Source organism: Bos javanicus, chromosome 4 (genome assembly GCF_032452875.1).
Source record: "Bos javanicus breed banteng chromosome 4, ARS-OSU_banteng_1.0, whole genome shotgun sequence".
NCBI classification, from domain to species: domain Eukaryota; kingdom Metazoa; phylum Chordata; class Mammalia; order Artiodactyla; family Bovidae; genus Bos; species Bos javanicus.
This window is the reverse complement of record NC_083871.1, coordinates 47,700,017-47,718,795: the sequence shown is the minus strand read 5'-3', so window position 1 is coordinate 47,718,795 and position 18,779 is coordinate 47,700,017. Positions and strand designations below refer to the sequence as shown.

The 18,779-nt window shown below is 36.6% G+C and overlaps 1 protein-coding gene across 1 annotated transcript in view; it reads left to right on the top strand.

The window, feature by feature from the left end:
• The window catches only part of SYPL1 (synaptophysin like 1), a 29,717-nt gene extending 11,263 nt beyond the window's left edge, over positions 1-18,454 (top strand). Inside the window, exons 3-6 of the mRNA XM_061413958.1 lie at positions 8,245-8,366; positions 9,585-9,792; positions 14,148-14,336; positions 16,885-18,454. Coding sequence (XP_061269942.1) covers positions 8,245-8,366; positions 9,585-9,792; positions 14,148-14,336; positions 16,885-17,013 — 648 coding nt within the window. The 3' untranslated portion in view covers positions 17,014-18,454. The remainder of the gene's footprint in view (positions 1-8,244; positions 8,367-9,584; positions 9,793-14,147; positions 14,337-16,884) is intronic.
• The last annotated feature ends 325 nt before the right edge of the window (positions 18,455-18,779 follow it).

Below are 18,779 nucleotides of genomic sequence, written 5' to 3'. Positions count from 1 at the left end.
GGAACCCCTCATAAAGTAAATGAGTATTACAAGCTGTTTGGAAGAAGAAAGAATAATATAATTCATTGATTACTGGTAGCTAACATGCATTCTGAGGGGTGGAGAGATGATAGAAAGTGACAGCAATCTGGAAAGCATATACCATTTCTTAAGTGTCATCTGTCACTCATTTCCATGGGACTGTCACTTTATGGGAATGTAGGTCTGATGTTGCATAACTTTGTTTCCCCATTCCCATGTGGGAAATCCAAATTTTTATATGCAGCACGCTGATAATAAAATACAACAGATTCACATTTTTCATGAATACTGGGAAGACCATAAATCTGTTTTCAGGTCAGGTTTCACCCGTGGGCTACACGTTCTAATTGTAATCAGAGTTCTAGTACAATGCAGGGAAAGGTAAGATGGTTGGATAGCTTACCCTCAGATTGTTTGTATTTCATTTAGTAAAAAGTGTGTACCTCATCCCTTTTTTCCTATAAGATAAAGACCAAAATGGCAGACATGACATTTATTTATCCTCATAACGAAATGACAAACTTGAAATGATGAGTATGTAAGACTTGAAATATTGTTTTATTTGTACATTATTGAGTATTGATTTTTTTTCCCTTTAGTTAAGCAGTTATTTAGTGAGCATTTGGTGTATGTCAGGCCTTCTGCTAGGTAAGCACTGAAAACCCAAGAATAAGGACACATGCAAAGATATGACAGTCTGCCAAGGGAGAGGTAAAGGCAATAATCTTAAAAGCAATAAGCTGTGGTACAGTGTGCCATTTATTTACTAATTTTTGTCTTAAGTGGGAAACTAGTTTTTATTATTTGGGGTTTTTTGTTTCTTTTTTTTTTTAATAAGCAAGATACACAAGAAAAATGCCTGTAACAGAAGTAATGAACTCAAGTCTGTGGCAGCCCAGTAGTCAGAATATTTCCACCACAAGGAATCGGACAGGGCCTTAACGGATGAGCTTGTTAGAGATGCAGGGTAGGGATGGAGGGGAAATCGTGGCAGGAAAAAACACATACATTCAAGACATAAATACTTGGTGTGTTTCAGGAACAGGAAGTATACAGTGTAATATGACAGAATTGTATAGGCCCTTGCACTGAGTACAGTGTATAAATCTAGAAAGATAATGTTGAGGCTATGCCTCTCAGCCCTGCCTCTTATGCCATATTAAGAACTTCGGGCTGTATATGTTTTCTTAAATTTGTATCTGGAAAGCCATTCAGGAAATCTCTTAACCATGGGAATGACACAACCAGATTTTTATTTCATATCTGTATGATGTCACTCTAAACAGCTCTGTACCATAGAAACACAGTGCAGACTACAAATGCCAGCCATAGAGTAACTTTAAGCATTCTACTAGCCACACTAAAAAAGTAAGAAACAGGGGAGGTTAATTTTAATAATACATTTTGTTTAACCCAATATATCCAAAATATTATTGTTGCAACAAGTAATCAGTATAAAGTTTTGGATGAGATATTTTACATTCTTTTTTTCATACTAACTCTTCATAAACCATGGTATATTTTACACATACAACCGTTTCAGGTCAGGCTAACCATTTTTAAAGTGCTCAGTAGCCACATGTGGCTTATGGCCCCTTAATGGACACTGCAGCTCTAGAGCCCACAGTAAAAGATGGATGGCATTGAGAATGAGTTTAAAAGTGAAGAGTCTGTTGGGTTAGTCCAAGGAAAAATGGTGAGGGCCTGAACAAAGATAGTGGCAGGAGTGATGTACACAAGAAGTGTTACTTGCCATTCGTGTCCAACTCTTTGTGACCCCATGAACTGTAGCCCACTAGGCTCCTCTGTCCATGAAATTCTCCAGGCAAGAATATTGGAATGGGTAGCCATTCCCTTCTCCAGGTAAACAGAGCTTTTAAAAGAATTATGTTAGGTTTCTACAGTTGATCCTTGTTGATGTAGGTAGCTCTAGTTGTACGTCTTCATTGCCATGTAACTTCTCATTTTAAGTTCAGTTCAGTTCAGTCGCTCAGTCGTGTCCGACTCTTTGCGACCCCATGAATCGCAGCATGCCAGGCCTCCCTGTCCATCACTAACTCCCGGAGTTCACCCAAACTCATGTCCATCGAGTCGGTGATGCCATCCAGCCATCTCATCCTCTGTCGTCCCCTTCTCCTCCTGCCCCTGATCCCTCCCAGCATCAGAGTCTTTTCCAATGAGTCAACTCTGAGCCCAAAGTACTGGAGTTTCAGCCTTAGCATCATTCCTTCCAAAGAAATCCCAGGGCTGATCTCCTTTAGAATGGACTGGTTGGATCTCCTTGCAGTCAAAGGAACTCTCAAGACTCTTCTCCAACACCACAGTTCAAAAGCATTAATTCTTCGGTGCTCAGCTTTCTTCACAGTCCAACTCTCACATCCATATATGACCACAGGAAAAACCATAGCCTTGACTAGATGGACCTTTGTTGGCAAAGTAAATGTCTCTGCTTTTCAATATGCTATCTAGGTTGGTCATAACTTTCCTTCCAAGGAGCAAGTGTCTTTTAATTTCATAGCTGCAGTCACCATCTGCAGTGATTTTGGAGCCCCCAAAAATAAAGTCTGACACTGTTTCCCCATCTATTTCCCATGAAGTGATGGGACCAGATACCATGGTCTTCGTTTTCTGAATGTTGAGCTTTAAGCCAACTTTTTCACTTTCCTCTTTCACTTTTATCAAGAGGCTTTTTAGTTCCTCTTCACTTTCTGCCACAAGTACTGTATATTTTGTTTGCTTTCTTGTTGCTTCCCCTCTCCCCATATTCTGATATTATAAACAATATTACTGTGAACGTTCTTATGCTTGTCATGTAGTATGGATGAGCAAGAGTCTGTCCTAGATCTGTATGCTAGTAATACTAATCATTTGTATCATTTTTACAAATACTTTCTTTTAGTTTGTAGTATCCCCCAAAGCAGATGATTCAAGGGAGTGAGAAATGAAGACAAAAATTGTAGTCTCTTTATTACCTAATCTCAGAAAGGACATCTCATTCCTTCTACCATATTCTGTTCACTAGAAGCAAGTCACTGTTCTATCCACATTTAAGTGGGGTAGGTGGGGATTAATCTCTACCTCCTGAGGGGAGGAGTATCAAGGAGTTTGTGGATGTATCTTTAAAACCACCATTCTTCTTTCCTTAGGGCCCTATAAAGCCAGCTCTGTTAGATACAGTTTGTCTCTACACACAAGTCTGCTTCTGGCCTCTTTAAGTTGTGTGTGTCCTATTTCTTTTTTCTAATTCAAAATATGGATATATCCCCAGGACTCATTTCCTGGCCTTGTGTTCTTACTGTATATTCATATATATTTATGCTGAAATAGTATTCTTCTTTCTTAACTTTTTAACTCTTAACTAAAGATACCAAACTGTGTGTGGACATTATACCAGACTCTTCATATATACAAATAAATTCCTTTTCATATATCTTTCTTCATGGAAAAAAAATTCCATGGATAGTTATGATCCTGATTATGGGTGGCCTGATTCAAGGCTCTGGATTAATCCATGGGAGGCATTATGTCAGTGTTGAACAGTATAGGATAGGTTTTGATACCAGACTTGCACTGAATTCCATCTGTTTGCTAGATGTGTGTAACCTTGAGCAAAACAATGCCTGCTCTCTTTGAGTTTACATTGTAGAGAAAAATGGACAAACAAATAATGAAGTGCTGTCAGGCACTGTTCATTACAATGGAGGAAAAATAGATCAGTACAAATAGAACTGATTGCATGGAGTGGGACGGGCAGTGTTTTTTAACATAATGTGGTTAGGAAAAGGCTTTTCTGATAAGGTCACATTGGAACAGGGAGCTGTGAAGTAGGAAGCTAAGCATGTGTTCCAAGCAGAGGGAATAGTCAATACAAAGGTTCTGAAGGAGTTTATTCCATGTCTTTAAAGAATAACAGGGAGAACATTTGTGTAAAGAGGTTTGGCAGGGGAAAAAGCAGCTACATGAGATCGAAAGTATTAAAGGAGGAAAGGATCTTGTAGATCATTATATAAACATTGTATTTGGAGAGAACTCAAGCCAATGGAGAGTTTTGAGCAGATGATAAAGTTTTCTGCCTTTTATTTTTAAAAGATGGCATGGCTGATGTGGAAAATAGATTGAAGAAGAGGCAGACTCTGAAGTAGAGGATCGACTTAGAAGACTGTTAGCATATAAGTCAGCAAGAAGTAATAGTGGCTTAGATGAGGATGTTGTGATGATGGTGGGAAAAGTTAACAAGTTCTGAATATATTTCATAAATAGAGCCATCAGCATTTGCTGAAGGATTGAGCTCTTGGTTACTACACTATATCTTGGGTTTTTGTTTGTTTTGTTTTGTAGAAAATTCATGAGATACAAATAGAAAAAGAAATTATCTTTTGTCATCTTTTCAGAGGTGACCACTTAAAATTTTGATGCATATCCTTTTTAGTTTTTGTTATGTGTATGTGCACAGATATAGACTCATGCACAATGCATTGTTTAAACAAACTTTATATGTAATGAACCTTTTTCTCTATCATTAGATATTGCCCATCATTTTAATGACTGCATGCTATTCCCTTTCGGGAATGAATTACAGTTTATTTGACTCCCTGTCAATATTTAGGATGCTTTCAGGTTTTTCCCTGTTTGGATAGCATTTGAGAAAGCATCAGTACATTTCTTTAAGCATATGTATGATAAGAAAAACAAATCTCCAACTACTTTCTGAGACCTGGAAATAGCCACAAGTGAGGCCTTATAAGCTCATGAAATAACATTTCTGCTTATAGTTTCTTGGCTTTATAGTTACCCTCGGGTTTCAATTTATCCCCTTTTGATTTTGATACTAATAGATAAGACTTCCTTTAGATTTCATACTAATATTTAGTGGGTACACTGTAATAGGAGCAAATGTGTTGTTATATGGGCTGTTATACTAATTTCTATATTATACTCAGGAAAATAAAATCACATCTGTTGAGAGGTTGCAGCAGCTGCTGCTGCTAAGTTGCTTCAGTCATGTCCAACTCTGTGGGACCCCATAGATGGCAGCCCAACAGGCTCCCGCGTCCCTGGGATTCTCCAGGCAAGAACACTGGCGTGGGTTGCCATTTCCTTCTCCAATGCATGAAAGTGAAGTGAAGTAGCTCAGTTGTGTCTGACTCTTTGTGACCTCACAGACTGAAGCCTACCAGGCCCCTCCGTCCATGGGATTTTCCAGGCAAGAGTCTGGAGTGGGTTGCCATGTCCTTCTCAGCATGTGCTACTATATGCTAAATACTATATTGAGTCTTAAATTCAACCTTCACAATAACTTTATGCAGTAAATACTATTACTACTGCCTTTTTCCTTTTTTTTTTTTTTTTTAACATTTTAGAAAACTGATGCTTGGTAGGGTGAAGGCAGTATAAAATCTGGGTTAAAAACAAACTCTAAAGCCAGACTGCCCACATTTGAATCTTGACTTAGCAGTTATTAGCTATGTAACCTTGGGAAGTTACTAACTTCTTCGTGCTTCTTTTCTTTTTTAATGAACATTACTTTTCTTGTTATGAGTACAAAATAATGACACAGTTAAAGTGTTTGTCGCATTATGACAATCTGGATTCTCATCTTCCTGCCACAGCAAGGAATATAGTTTCCCCCCAATATCCTAAACTATTTGTAAGGACCTCACACTTGCTTTGCCTTGCTTTGTTGAATTCTTCCTTTCTGCTAGCATGGCTAACATAGCCAGCTTCTTTTCTCATTATTAAAATTTTTTTACCTAAGTCTACAAATAGTAAATGCTGGAGAGGGTGTAGAGAAAAGGGAACCTTCTTACACTGTTGGTAGGAATATAAATTGGTGCAGCCATTATGGAAAACAGTATGGAGGTTTCCCAATAAACAAAAACTAGAGTTGGTGTATGATCCAGCAATCTCATTCCTGGGTATATATCTGGATAAACTATAATTCAAAAAGATGCATGTACCCTTGTCTTCACAGTAGCACTATTCATAATAGCCAAGACATGAAAACAACCTAAATATCCATCAACAGATAAATGGATAAAGAAGACATGGTATAAACATACAATGGAACACTACTCAGCCATAAAAAAGAATGAGATGCCATTAACAGTAACATGGATAGACAGATCTAAAGATTGTCATACTGAGTGAAGTAAGTCAGACAGAGAGAGACAAATATCATATGATGTAATTTATATGTGGACTCTAAAATATGACACAAATGAACCTATCTATGAAACAAACAGATTCAGAGAGAATAGACTTGTATTTGCTGAGGGAGGAAAGGGAGTCTGGAGTTAGTAGTTGCAAAGTACTACACACAGAATGGGTAAACAAGGTTCTATCATATAGCACAGGTAACTAAAATCAATATTCTGTGATAACCCATAATGAAAAATATGAAGAAAAAATTTATATATATAACTGAGTCACTTTGCTGTAAAGCAGAAATTAATTGTAAATCAACTATATCTCAAGTTAAAACAAGTTTTTTTAAATTCCTTATCTTGAAAGTATGGTCCCCAGTTACCAGAATGTGATTAGTAAGTATTATTTCTCATTCAAGGAACTAAGTTTCCCTGGAGATAATATACTGGCTGAATCCACAATTAAGGCAGGAAATGTACAAACTTATCCTGAAATATTGTGTCCAGAAAACAAACTATCAAAAACTGTAAGGGTCAAGGGGGAAAAAAAGGAAAGCCACTTGAGACTGCTGCTGCTGCTAAGTCACTTGAGTCATGTCCAACTCTGTGCGACCGCATGGACTGCAGCCCACCAGGCCCCTCTGTCCATGGGATTTTCCAGGCAAGAGTACTGGAGTGGGTCACCATTGCCTTCTCCCCCACTTGAGACTACCATTAGCTAAATACAAGACAATTTGAGTATTAAAAAAATAAAGGCAAACAGATGGAAAACATAAAATATATTAAACCTAATTTACAATAATGCTAAAAATAATCCAATTGTTAAATCTGGAAGATACTAAGAAACTAGTTTGCTATTCTAAAAATTGGTAAAGAAAAATAAAGAACCAAGCATTTATACTGTTGCCTCCTATGAACCATACCTCAGGCTAACCAAAATGGATATGTGACAAAGTTCTACACAGGAGAATTCCAGGTAATAAACAAAGAAATGACAGAATGCTACATTTCCCAACCTCTAATAAAATACTGGAACCAAGTCATGACCATCAATAGCTGCTAAAACCACTAGAGGAAAGTCTAATGGAGAAATTAAAGGATAGCTCAGGCTGACAATACCTGAACCCACTAATTCATCTTAACATCATAACAAGAGAGTCAACTAAAAATTGGCATTCACACAAATAAACAGGACAAAACAAGTGATGAAAACACAAACCAGAGTTTAATCCAGCCTCTTTAGAAAATACAGATAGAGGAATTATGCCACACAACACCATATGGGAATCTCTGTAAGACAAATGGCCTAGTTTCTTCAGTAATAAATGAGAAGTGTGGGGCTATGGAGAGAAACCCATGACTTAACAAATTTTATATTAAATGTAATGTGCAGACTCTGAAAAAAATACTTAGGATTAAAAAATATGAATCAGCTTGGGAAATTTAAACTCATGACTTGCTATTAAGAAATCATTGGGACTTCTGCCTGGTGGTCCAGTGGTTAAGAATCTGCCTTGTAATGTAGGGGCAAGGGTTCAATCCCTGGTCAGGGAACTAAGATCCCACACGTCACAGAGCAACTAAGCCAGCAGGCCACAACTACTGAAGCCCACATGCCACAAGAGAATCCGTTCACTGCAATGAAAGATTCCACATGATGTGACTAAGACCTGACGTAGCCAAATAACAAATGAAAGAAAGGAAGTATTAGTTGTCATGGAGTGATAATGGTATCATGGTTTTGGGGTGGGATGAAGGGTCTGTTGTTTCAGAGACAAACCAAAGCAGTCATAGAAGAAATTATATAATATAAACAGTGTACATAGGAAGGTAACAGACACAATAAGGTCTACCTGTGTTCATAATTTAAGTTGGTGACTAGTGCATGAAGCTGGGAGGTCAGAGAGGTTGCGGATACATTTTAAAATATTTTTCACCATCTTCATTTGTAAATAAGAATTCAAAGAATGTTAGTGAGCCAATTTTTAATAGCATTAATAGTCACTGTAATTAAGATTTTAATGAGCTATGTTTGGGTAGAGTAATGCTTCTTTCTTTTCTTTCTTTGGTCTTTATGTAGATTGCTTCTATCTTTGCTTTTGCTACCTGTGGAGGTTTTAAGGGCAAAACAGAAATTCAAGTGTCTTGTACTGCAGGTCCTGAGAATAAAACGATTACAGCTGCTTTTGGTTATCCATTCAGGTAAGTTTGTTTTTGTGGTTTAACAACTCTTTCCACTCATTAAGATTTCCCAACAACTTATCGATCTTGGGAGTTAGACATTTTTAATTTCATGCTCATTTGTAAGTAGTGATCATTGCTACTGAAAGTATGGTGTGTGGACCAGTGCCTATCTGCAGACTGTTTTCCTGAACTGTGATGAAATAAATACAGAAAATGACAGTAAGCATTCAGAAACTTCCATATGACATTGCCTTGACACTCTTATTCTGTCATCCCACAGTGGATTGGAAATTTCAAAACAAGACTGCTCTGTCACCTTAGTTTGAGAAGCCATGTTATAGAAGCAAGCACAGCTTATGAAAAATCCAACTTTTTCATGTATTTGAAGTTACTAGTGTGTAATGTATAGCTTTAAGACATGTGTCTATATAAAGTGAAGAGTTCCTATGTTTCTTTCAGCAGCATAAAACTTTATTTTCTGAATATTTATGGCTATTTTGTTCTGTTTGACCTCAGGATTCATTAAATGTTTACTCCATCTGTCCTATGTTTAAGTGAGGGTATGAATCTTTCTCCACTTACTGACTACTTAATTCTCTAGACTCAGTTTTTCTGTTCAGTGAATTTAAACCATTTAAGGTTGCTTTGATGATTAAATAAAATCTTACATTTAAAATATGTCAGATAGCAAGTGCTTGGTAATCAGTCTTTGCCTCTCCATCTCTTAGTCCTTCTCTTATAAAGTTCCTATATAAGGAACTGTTATAGCATCTTTAGTGATAAGTGCTTTTGTGATTTATGGATAGGGAAAATTAAAGACTTTGTGGAGTTAGCCAATTAATGAGAGTTAAAATGTGAATCATTATAATTGACTGTCCTGGTGCTAGTCACACAGACTCTGCCTCCTAGAATGGAATACAGTTTCTCAAATTGTAAACCATTTTGTAACAGTGCTCTTAATCTGCAAAGTGTTTGTTACAGGAAGATAGTATATGGGTGTGAAAGTGTTTAATTCAGTCTTTATTCAATCTATCATAAACCAAGTATAGGTGTAATATATGATTTATATACTTATGAAAATTTTAATTTACTTAAATATTTGAATTTTTCACTTTTTTTTAAAGGAAAGTGTTTTAATATGTTTGGGGAGTATATTTTACTTAAATATTCTGCCTATGTGTTTCTGTTAGAAGAGTCCAAGTAATTCATAAATTTGTTTGTCCCTTTTTTTAATAGGTTGAATGAAGCATCATTTCAGGCACCTCAAGGTGGAAATGTCTGTGGTGTAGATTGGAAAAATTATGTCCTTATTGGAGATTACTCCTCTTCTGCGCAGTTCTATGTCACTTTTGCAGTCTTTGTCTTCCTGTACTGCATTGCTGCTCTTCTGCTGTATGTTGGTTACACGAACCTGTATCGTGATAGTCGAAAGCTTACCATGACTGTAAGTAATCACTTTCTTTTTATATAAAAATAATTTATGTAGGTATATATTATATTTGAATTTAAATATGGATTTTCTTATACTGGGAAAAAAGACTCTTGGCATAAACCAGTTTCAACATGTCTTGACTTCTGCCACAAGTTTATGCTTGCTCTTGTCATGTTTAACCCAATTCTTGTAGCCTGTTTGCAACACTTCCTCTGTACTCCTTATACAGAGAGAGGTTTGTTTGTTTGTATCTAACTCTTTTAACCTGGCAAGAACTCGAATATATGACAAAGCATATTAGGTTGCAAATAGCAGGGAAATTAAGTAGAAATTAATGTGTTTGATTTGAAGAATTGCTAATAATGCTAGTAGTCTCATAACTGTTTTCCTGTTTCTTATCTTTTTTCTCTTTTCTCAGAGATACCCCCTTAATGCCTGACACCTGGTCTATGTTCTTAAATTCTTTAATTTAAAATCTGACCAAGGTAATTCTATAAAAATTATAGAATTTGGCATTAGTGGCATTCATGAGCTAATTCTGAATCTTTAAAATGGCAACAAAGGATTTGAATTTGAAATCCTAATACCTTCTTTGGCCTCAGGGTCTACTGAGCTAGAAATAAAAATAATCTCTGAGATTTAGTTAGTAGAATTCCCTTAGATTATTGGTGGCAAATCCAGAGATAAACTGTAGTTTTAAAGTGGACCTCCACTACCGAAGAATAACTACAAAGTCAGTATTGGTATTACTGATTTGAAGGGACAACAGAGATGTTTTCGTGATACTGGTCATTTATATCCTAAGAAAACAGTAACTATTCACATCTGCTTATTATTTGTGAAGTTACTTTAAAGGATAGGCCAAATTATTAAATAACAGGTTTTATTTATTTTTAATTTTTGCTGCCTGGACCATAAGAATGCAAATGGTAAGTAAGTAATAAAACAGTATTTTATCCATCATATTTATTCCATGTCATGTATCTGAGAAGAAATTCTCAAACCTGATATTTTCATAAAACATTTCTTGGTTGTTAAGTGACTTTCAAAGGGTAGACATCAGCCATTTTAATTTGCAGTACTTAACAGAAATTTCATCTTAGTAATCTGTAACTTCTGTGGACTTTTCAAGCCTTATTTATATTTTGTTAAAGTTCTTTATAAATTCTAAGTGAAGATGTTTCTTGCCATCTTGTCATTATCCCAACAAATTTTAAGTTAAATCTTATAAAAGCAATGAACCTTTTATTTCTCTTATTTTGTTCATTAAGCCTTAAAAATATGACAGTTTTTAAAGCAGCATTCAAATCTACTTTGGAGGAGGCTTTTTTTCTGCCTAATAAAACTATAAAACTGATCTAGTTGCATCATTCAGAAAAGTCAAAAATAATTTTCCACCTCAGAGTGATCATATAGAGAAATAATAATGGTCCTATAGAGACATAATCTAGAATTAGTTCCGTAAGTGGTTTTTTGTTGATACAGTGTATGATGGATACTTCTTATTTGTAAAAGTCCAGCCTCTAAATTAAATTTTGGATTTTACTTTAACCATATAAATATAAAAAATTTTTTTTTGTGATACCTAAATTTTTAACTATAGCCAAATGAATTTTTTTTTTAAGTACCATTTGTTAATGACGGTATGCTCTTTCATTGGTGTTCTAAATTCTTTGCTGAGCTGTCTCTAGGAGAATTTCAGTTATGACATTTTAAAATCAACTTTAGTTTTTAAGTAAATTCAGCTTGTTTTTGTGTTAAATAGCCAGAGCTTAAGGGTTCTAGGCTGTGTGGAGGATCAGAAATACCATAAAACGAAACCAAGCAAAGATAGGGTATCCCAAATCCTAAAGTTCTGTTATGAGTTATATCCTTCTTACTGGTAGCACTAGGGCTGCCACAGGCATGTTGTGCATTGCATAATTCCAGGTGGCATCATTCATGTAGAACTAGCTAGAGTCCTGAATCACATGGACTGTCTCCAGAGGCCCGCATTTATCCCACTTCCCCTCATCCTAAGATTACTTCATGCATCATTGTCAGAAAAGAACCTGCTTTTGAAATATAAAAATGTCATTCTTAAGCCATTAATAGCTTGGACATAAAAAGCATAATCAGGAAAAAAAATTGTGTTTTTTTTGATTAGGAATTTGGAAGGAAGAAACCTTAAAATTAAGATTTGACATCTATTGGTCAAAGTGATGAACTTTAGCCCAGAGAGAATTTAACATGTGATAATCTCATACTAATTATCAGCTCTTTCTAGCAAGTGCTTAGGAAACGTTTGCCACAGCACAAAATACAGCTGAGTACAGCAGCAGAAAGGGGAGTAATCCCACAGTGCAAAATACTTAATGTTTCTATTCTTTTCTCTTTGATATACATTTTTTAAAGAGGACCAGTAGCAGTGGAGAACTTAAATGCAAATACTGTGACACCATGCTTGTAAAATTAGTCATTGTTTCAGTTCTCTAATGCAAGGCGTTGATTGAGTGCCAGCTTGACCAGGTAGACAAGCTATATATAGCAGTTTCTGTATCTCATATGTGATCACTGGTATTTATCTGACATAAATGACTAAAAGCTCATTGGCAAAAGTAATTTAAAACTAACCAGATTTATTAAAAAAAAAAAATTCTGTGATAAGCTCCAAAACCCATTTCTGAGCTTGGAGAGATTTTTGCTACAGATAGTGAGAACTCATAGTCTTGAGCACACCTGAATGCTCAGATTACATCGTTCAGTTCAGTTCAGTCGCTCAGTCGTGTCCAACTCTTTGCAACCCCATGAATTGCAGCACGCCAGGCCTCCCTGTCCATCACTAACTCCCGGAGTTCACCCAAACTCATGTCCATTGAGTCGGTGATGCCATCCAGCCATCTCAACCTCTGTTGTCCCCTTCTCCTTCTGCCTCCAATCCCTCCCAGCATCAGAGTCTTTTCCAATGAGTCAACTCTTTGCATGAGGTAGCCAAAGTATTGGAGTTTCAGCTTTAGCATCAGTCCTTCCAATGAACACCCAGGACTGATCTCCTTTATAATGGACTGGTTGGATCTCCTTGCAGTCCAAGGGACTCTCAAGAGTCTTCTCCAACACCACAGTTCAAAAGCATCAATTCTTTGGTGTTCAGCTTTCTTCACAGTCCAACTCTCACATCCATACATGACCACTGGAAAAACCATAGCCTTGACTAGACGGACCTTTGTTGGCAAAGTAATGTCTCTGCTTTTTAATATGCTATCTAGGTTGGTCATAACTTTCCTTCCAAGGAGTAAACGTCTTTTAATTTCACGGCTGCAGTCACCATCTGCAGTGATTTTGGAGCCGAAAAAATAAATTCTGACACTATTTCCACTGTTTGCCCATCTATTTCCCATGAAGTGACAAATCTTACATTGTTCCACTTTGGTTGTTAATTCAAAGGAAGACCAAAGGAGATGGAAACTTATACTTTATACTATCCAAATACATACCTTAAAAAAGTGTTACTTAGATTTTTATAGCCAGTACTAGTCGACAGAGTTCTAGTTCCCCAGCAGATTAGATTAGGGAGAGTAAATTTTTTTCTTATTAGTTCAATAAGAAATTATCCAAAATATTAAAAATTCACTCCTATTCTTGACCTGTAATAAGTAGCAAACACTTTAGTAGAAAACTGGTAGTGACAGGGTGTTTTGAGAGAGATTTTATTGTTGTTGTTCTTAATATAATGAGCATTCTTAAACTTTTGTAGTCACGTATTTAAAAAGAGACAAGTCATCCTGGATGTGTGCTTTTCACCATCTCACTATTCATATCATAGAGCATTAGATTTAACTAAAGTTAGAGGTTTGCCAGAACAATATGAGAAAGCAGGGGAGGATAAGGGAATTGAGAGTATATGTAAGAGATTATAATGAAGAACCTTAGAGTCTAAATAGAAGGAAATGGAGATCAGATTGTAGATCTCAGTGGGGTCAAAGGACTTTTAAGGTCGGGGTGCCAAAGAGAATGAGCTAGAAAGAGAGGTGATATTTGAGAGGGGTGATTAAAACAGAGATTATGGAGGTATACAGTTATTGGTGATAACAGAGTCTGATATATGATCCCAAGAGGGAGAGGGTTAGTTAGATAAGGTTATGATGACGGCTTTATTAAACTTTGATTTCTCCATGTAAAAATCTTAGACCCTTCAGAAGATGACTGGTGTAGCTCAGGCACTGGCCTGGCAATAGTAAACAGCAGTGTTTGCTATGTTGGTTGTGGCCTTTTTTTATAAAGTATGTCATTTCTCAGGACTGAGAGTTCAACATGATTTCCTTGCTGGTGGATTTGAAATTTTGTACCTTTAAGTATTCATTATTAATTCACACCTATTTTTTCTTTAGGACTTTGTAATTACTATTGTTGTGACTTTTTTGTGGTTGGTGAGCACTTCAGCCTGGGCTAAAGCTCTTACAGACATTAAAGCAGCTACCGGTTCCAGTATTATCCAGGAACTTAAGACTTGTAATGTTCAAGGAGTGATGTGCCAGTTTGTCTCTGTGACTAGTATGGGATCCCTAAACGTGTCTGTGGTGAGTATGCAGTGTTTATAAAATATTTTATTTCACTTATTAGAAAAACCTTACAGTGATTTAAGAAAACAATAGTTTTAATAAATCCCTGGATGAATATATTGATTTTATCTTTACCAAGCTTATCAGAATCCTAGTTGTCATATACTCTTTATAACAGCAAAAAAAAGTTTGTGAAGAAAATTATTACTTGTAAACAAGGTTAGACAAGATCATGGTTACGTCTTTATTAAGATTAACTAGGCAAGACTTTGACCCTAAAGGCGCTGCTGCTGGTGCTGCTAAGTCACTTCAGTCGTGTCCGACTCTGTGTGACCCCATAGACGGCAGCCCACCAGGCTCACCCGTCCCTGGGATTCTCTAGGCAAAAACACTGGAGTGGGTTGCCATTTCCTTCTCCAATGCATGAAAGTGAAAAGTAAAAGTGAAGTCGCTCAGTCGTGTCCGACTCTTAGCAACCCCATGGACTGCAGCCTACCAGGCTCCTCTGTCCATGGGATTTTCCAGGCAAGAGTACTGGAGTGGGTTGCTATTGCCTTCTCTGCTAAAGGCACTAATATAAAATTTATTAAGACTGTGTGCTAAGGTCATTACACATATGTCAATTCTGAGAGGAATGTGGGAAGTGGTGTTATTATCTTCATTTACAACTGGGAAAGAATATAGCTTGTATGTTAAATCACTCAAGGTGACAGGGCTAGTAAGTTGGCAAAGCCAAGGTTTGAACCAGATCTGACTTCTGTTGTTGCTGTTTAGTCCCTAAGTCATGTCCGACTCTTTGTGACCCCATGAACTGTCCTCTGTCCATGGATATTAGCCCTTTCTCTGCTTTGCTCTGGGTCTCTGAAAATAGAACTTTCATAGTTCCTTCAGTTCAGTTCAGTTCAGTCGCTTAGTTGTGTCCGACTCTTTGCTACCCCATGAATCGCAGCACGCCAGGCCTCCCTGTCCATCACCAACTCCCGGAGTTCACTCAGACTCAGTCCATCGAGTCAGTGATGCCATCCAGCCATCTCATCCTCTGTCGTCCCCTTCTCCTCCTGCCCCCAATCCCTCCCAGGATCAGGGTCTTTCCCAATGAGTCAACTCTTCGCATGAGGTGGCCAAAGTACTGGAGTTTCAGCTTTAGCATCATTCCTTCCAAAGAAATCCCAGGACCGATCTCCTTTAGGATGGACTGGTTGGATCTCCTTGCAGTCCAAGGGACTCTCAAGAGTCTTCTCCAACACCACAGTTCAAAAGCATCAGTTCTTCGGCACTTAGGTTTCTTCACAGTCCAACTCTCACATCCATACATGGTCATAGTTCCTTAAATAATCCTAAAATTTTGGCCTCTAAATTTAAATATTATTTTGTCTGGTATTTTATCCAAATACAGATATATTATTAATATAATGAGGGTATTATTTTTAAGGAGATTTCATGTCTTTTCAAGAAAGTATTTTTCAAGTGGATAAAGTTGGTCTTGCCTTATAAAGCAATTTGGCCAAATTTTTGTTTTAAAAGTCTTTTTTTTTTTTTTTTTTGCATATATATTGACGGTGAGCTGAGATAATTTCAGAAGTGTTTTTATACCCAAATAATACAAAAAGATAGAAGAAGGCAGTTTGGGGCTTCCCGGTAGCTCATTGGTGAAGAGCCCACCTGCAGGTGCAGGAGACGCAGGTTCTCTCCTTGGGTTGGGAACATCCCCTGGGAGGAGGAAATGGCAACCCACTCCAGTATTCTTGCCTGGGAAATTCCATGGACAGAGGAGCGTGGCGGGCTACAGTCCATGGTGTGGCGAAACTTGACTTAACGACTAAACAACAACAGCACAAATATGATAGTACCCAAGCTTTTTACCCTACTCTTACCTCATAGGTCACTACTATTCTTGTATTTCTTTTTTTTTAAATACTGTGAAAATAGGATATCTGCAGTTCCTTCATCTCTGAGACTTTAAACTTTCAGATTTGTACCTGGGAAGGCTGATTTCCTTTAGGTTGATTAATACAGGATGTGACGTAAGGTTTTCTTCTAAGACTCCTTTTCTCTTGTGGCTGCAGCTGTGGAAGCAGAGGTGAATGTAGGAGGGGGATGAAGTAGGGAAGTAGGAAAAGGTGCACAAAGGATGTTCATAACCATTCAGATGGGAGAAAAGTAAAACCCCTCCTAGTGAAGGAACCATGGATCCCAGTTGTTCTCTTCACCTAGAACCACCAAGGTCTAAATATAAAGTAATAAAAGGAAGGTCTTATTTACTTTTCTCAAACAAATTTAATTCCTTTTTTAAATTGGTAATAATGCACATGTAGAAATAAGATATGTTTTAGTCACGATTTGATATGTTACAGATTTAGAGATTTCACTGGGAATAAGTCATTATATATCTAAATAGAGCATTGAAATACAGTCTTCCGTTTTTATTCCACTTGATGTATCGTTCAGACTTCAAATGAAATGATAGTATATGGCCTGGAAATATTAAATATTTATAGGAAAACTAAGATAGGTATGAAATTTTAATAGTATACTAGATTTGCATGTTTGTTTTTCTCTTTCTTAGATCTTTGGCTTTCTGAATATGATACTTTGGGGAGGAAATGCATGGTTTGTGTATAAGGAGACCAGCTTTCACAGTCCATCAAACACTTCTACTTCTCAAGGAGGTATTCCTCCTCCAACTGGAATATAATTGAAGGGAGAAGTACACTGTATGAAATAAATGTCTGTACTATGACCTGTTGCCAACACCTTGAGAAGCATTTTTTGTTTCTAATAAAAGTAATGGCTTTTTCAGTAAATTGGTGGGTTTAAAATTTTGCTGCTTTTTTACATAAAGCTTGTGCCTTTCCTAGGAATTTAAGATGTAAATGTATTCTCACATGTGAATTTGAAAATTCAGGGGCCTATTATGAGATGATACACATTTTTAAATGAACGGTAATTTCTTCACTAAGTTGTTTTCCTTCCAAAGTGTTTACACCTTAAGCCTTAACGTATATCTTCACTCAGAAAAGAGTTTTATTGTCATATCATAATAGGAAGAAAATCTCTTTTGGAATATTACACTACTGTAAGTTTGTACAGATCATATTCCTAAGATGTGTCTTTGTTTAAGAAAGTCTTGATTACATAAATCATATTTAGAAAAAACATTTAGTTAACAGTTTATATCTGAACACTGTTTATATGTTATGAAAAATGCTTAATTACAAAGGCTGATGTATGTTTTATTTCTGTTTTTCTAAATGACCTACAGTACTTGGTAGGTGTACTAAAATTGTTTGGGGAGTGGGGTTTAGAGACTTCTAATAGATGTATAGTTAATTTGGTAATTCTCTTGCATGAGGTGTAAGCTTCCATATGCTGGTTATTTAATAGATTTGCTACATAAGTAAAACATGGTTCACCTAGATAGTTTGATATGTATGGGCATTACTCCTAGTAGTATTTGTTTGTTGTCTTTTGTTGCTTATGCTCCTTCCGTGCAGGCTGAGACCTAATCTCCTGCAAGTACAGTAAAATAATTTACCTATTTTTGCAGACCCTATTCATAGGATAAAAAAAATTAAGATTGCCTTTTACTTTTGAAACATTTATATTCGATGAAGTTGCTGTCTTGAGTTTAGTATTGATATTGTGAAAATGAATGCAATTTGGATTTCACATTTCTTAATGTTTGTTCTTATTTCACAAATGGATAATTAAGGAATTATGCGTCATAAAGAAGGAACCTAAGTGAGCTATATTATGGGTGTGCTGTCTTTGCTCACACATTTGGGTAGCTTCTGGAATATAGGACTTATTCACGTTTTGCTTCCTAATCTTTCTGTTGTACAGGGCCAGATCTCCTCTTAGCCACTTGATTGTTTTTATGTGAAGCACATCTTACTATCACCTTATTTTGGTTGCTTTTGTTCACAAGAATTGTTAATATGAGAATGTGTATCCACCTTAATAAAGAAGTTAAAATAAAGAGTGCACTGATTGTTATATTATAAAGAAACTTTCATCTTAAAGGCATGAGCAGTATAAAATAGAATTGATTTACAAAGCAAGAAATAGAATATTACAGTAGGTTTTTTTGTTTGTTTAATGTTTGGCAAGGAATAAAAAATGCTTTGGACACCCTGGTTCTATTTTTCTTTCAATATCATTTTTAAAATGCTCATTTGTAACTTTCAGGTTGAGTTTTACTGATAAACCTTTTCTAATTGACTGTCCAGTTGGCAGCAAAGATTCTTAATTAAAAGTGTATGCTCTGGAGCCAAACTCCCTGAATTTGAATCTTGGCTTCACCACCTACTAGCTCATTGTTGGCTCAGTCTTGTATGATCTTTGCGACCCCCTGCCAGGCACCTCTGTCAATGGGATTATCCCAGCAAGAATACTGGAGTAGGTTGCCATTTCCTATTCCAGGGGATCTTTCCAACCCAGGGATTGAACCCCCCTGTCTTG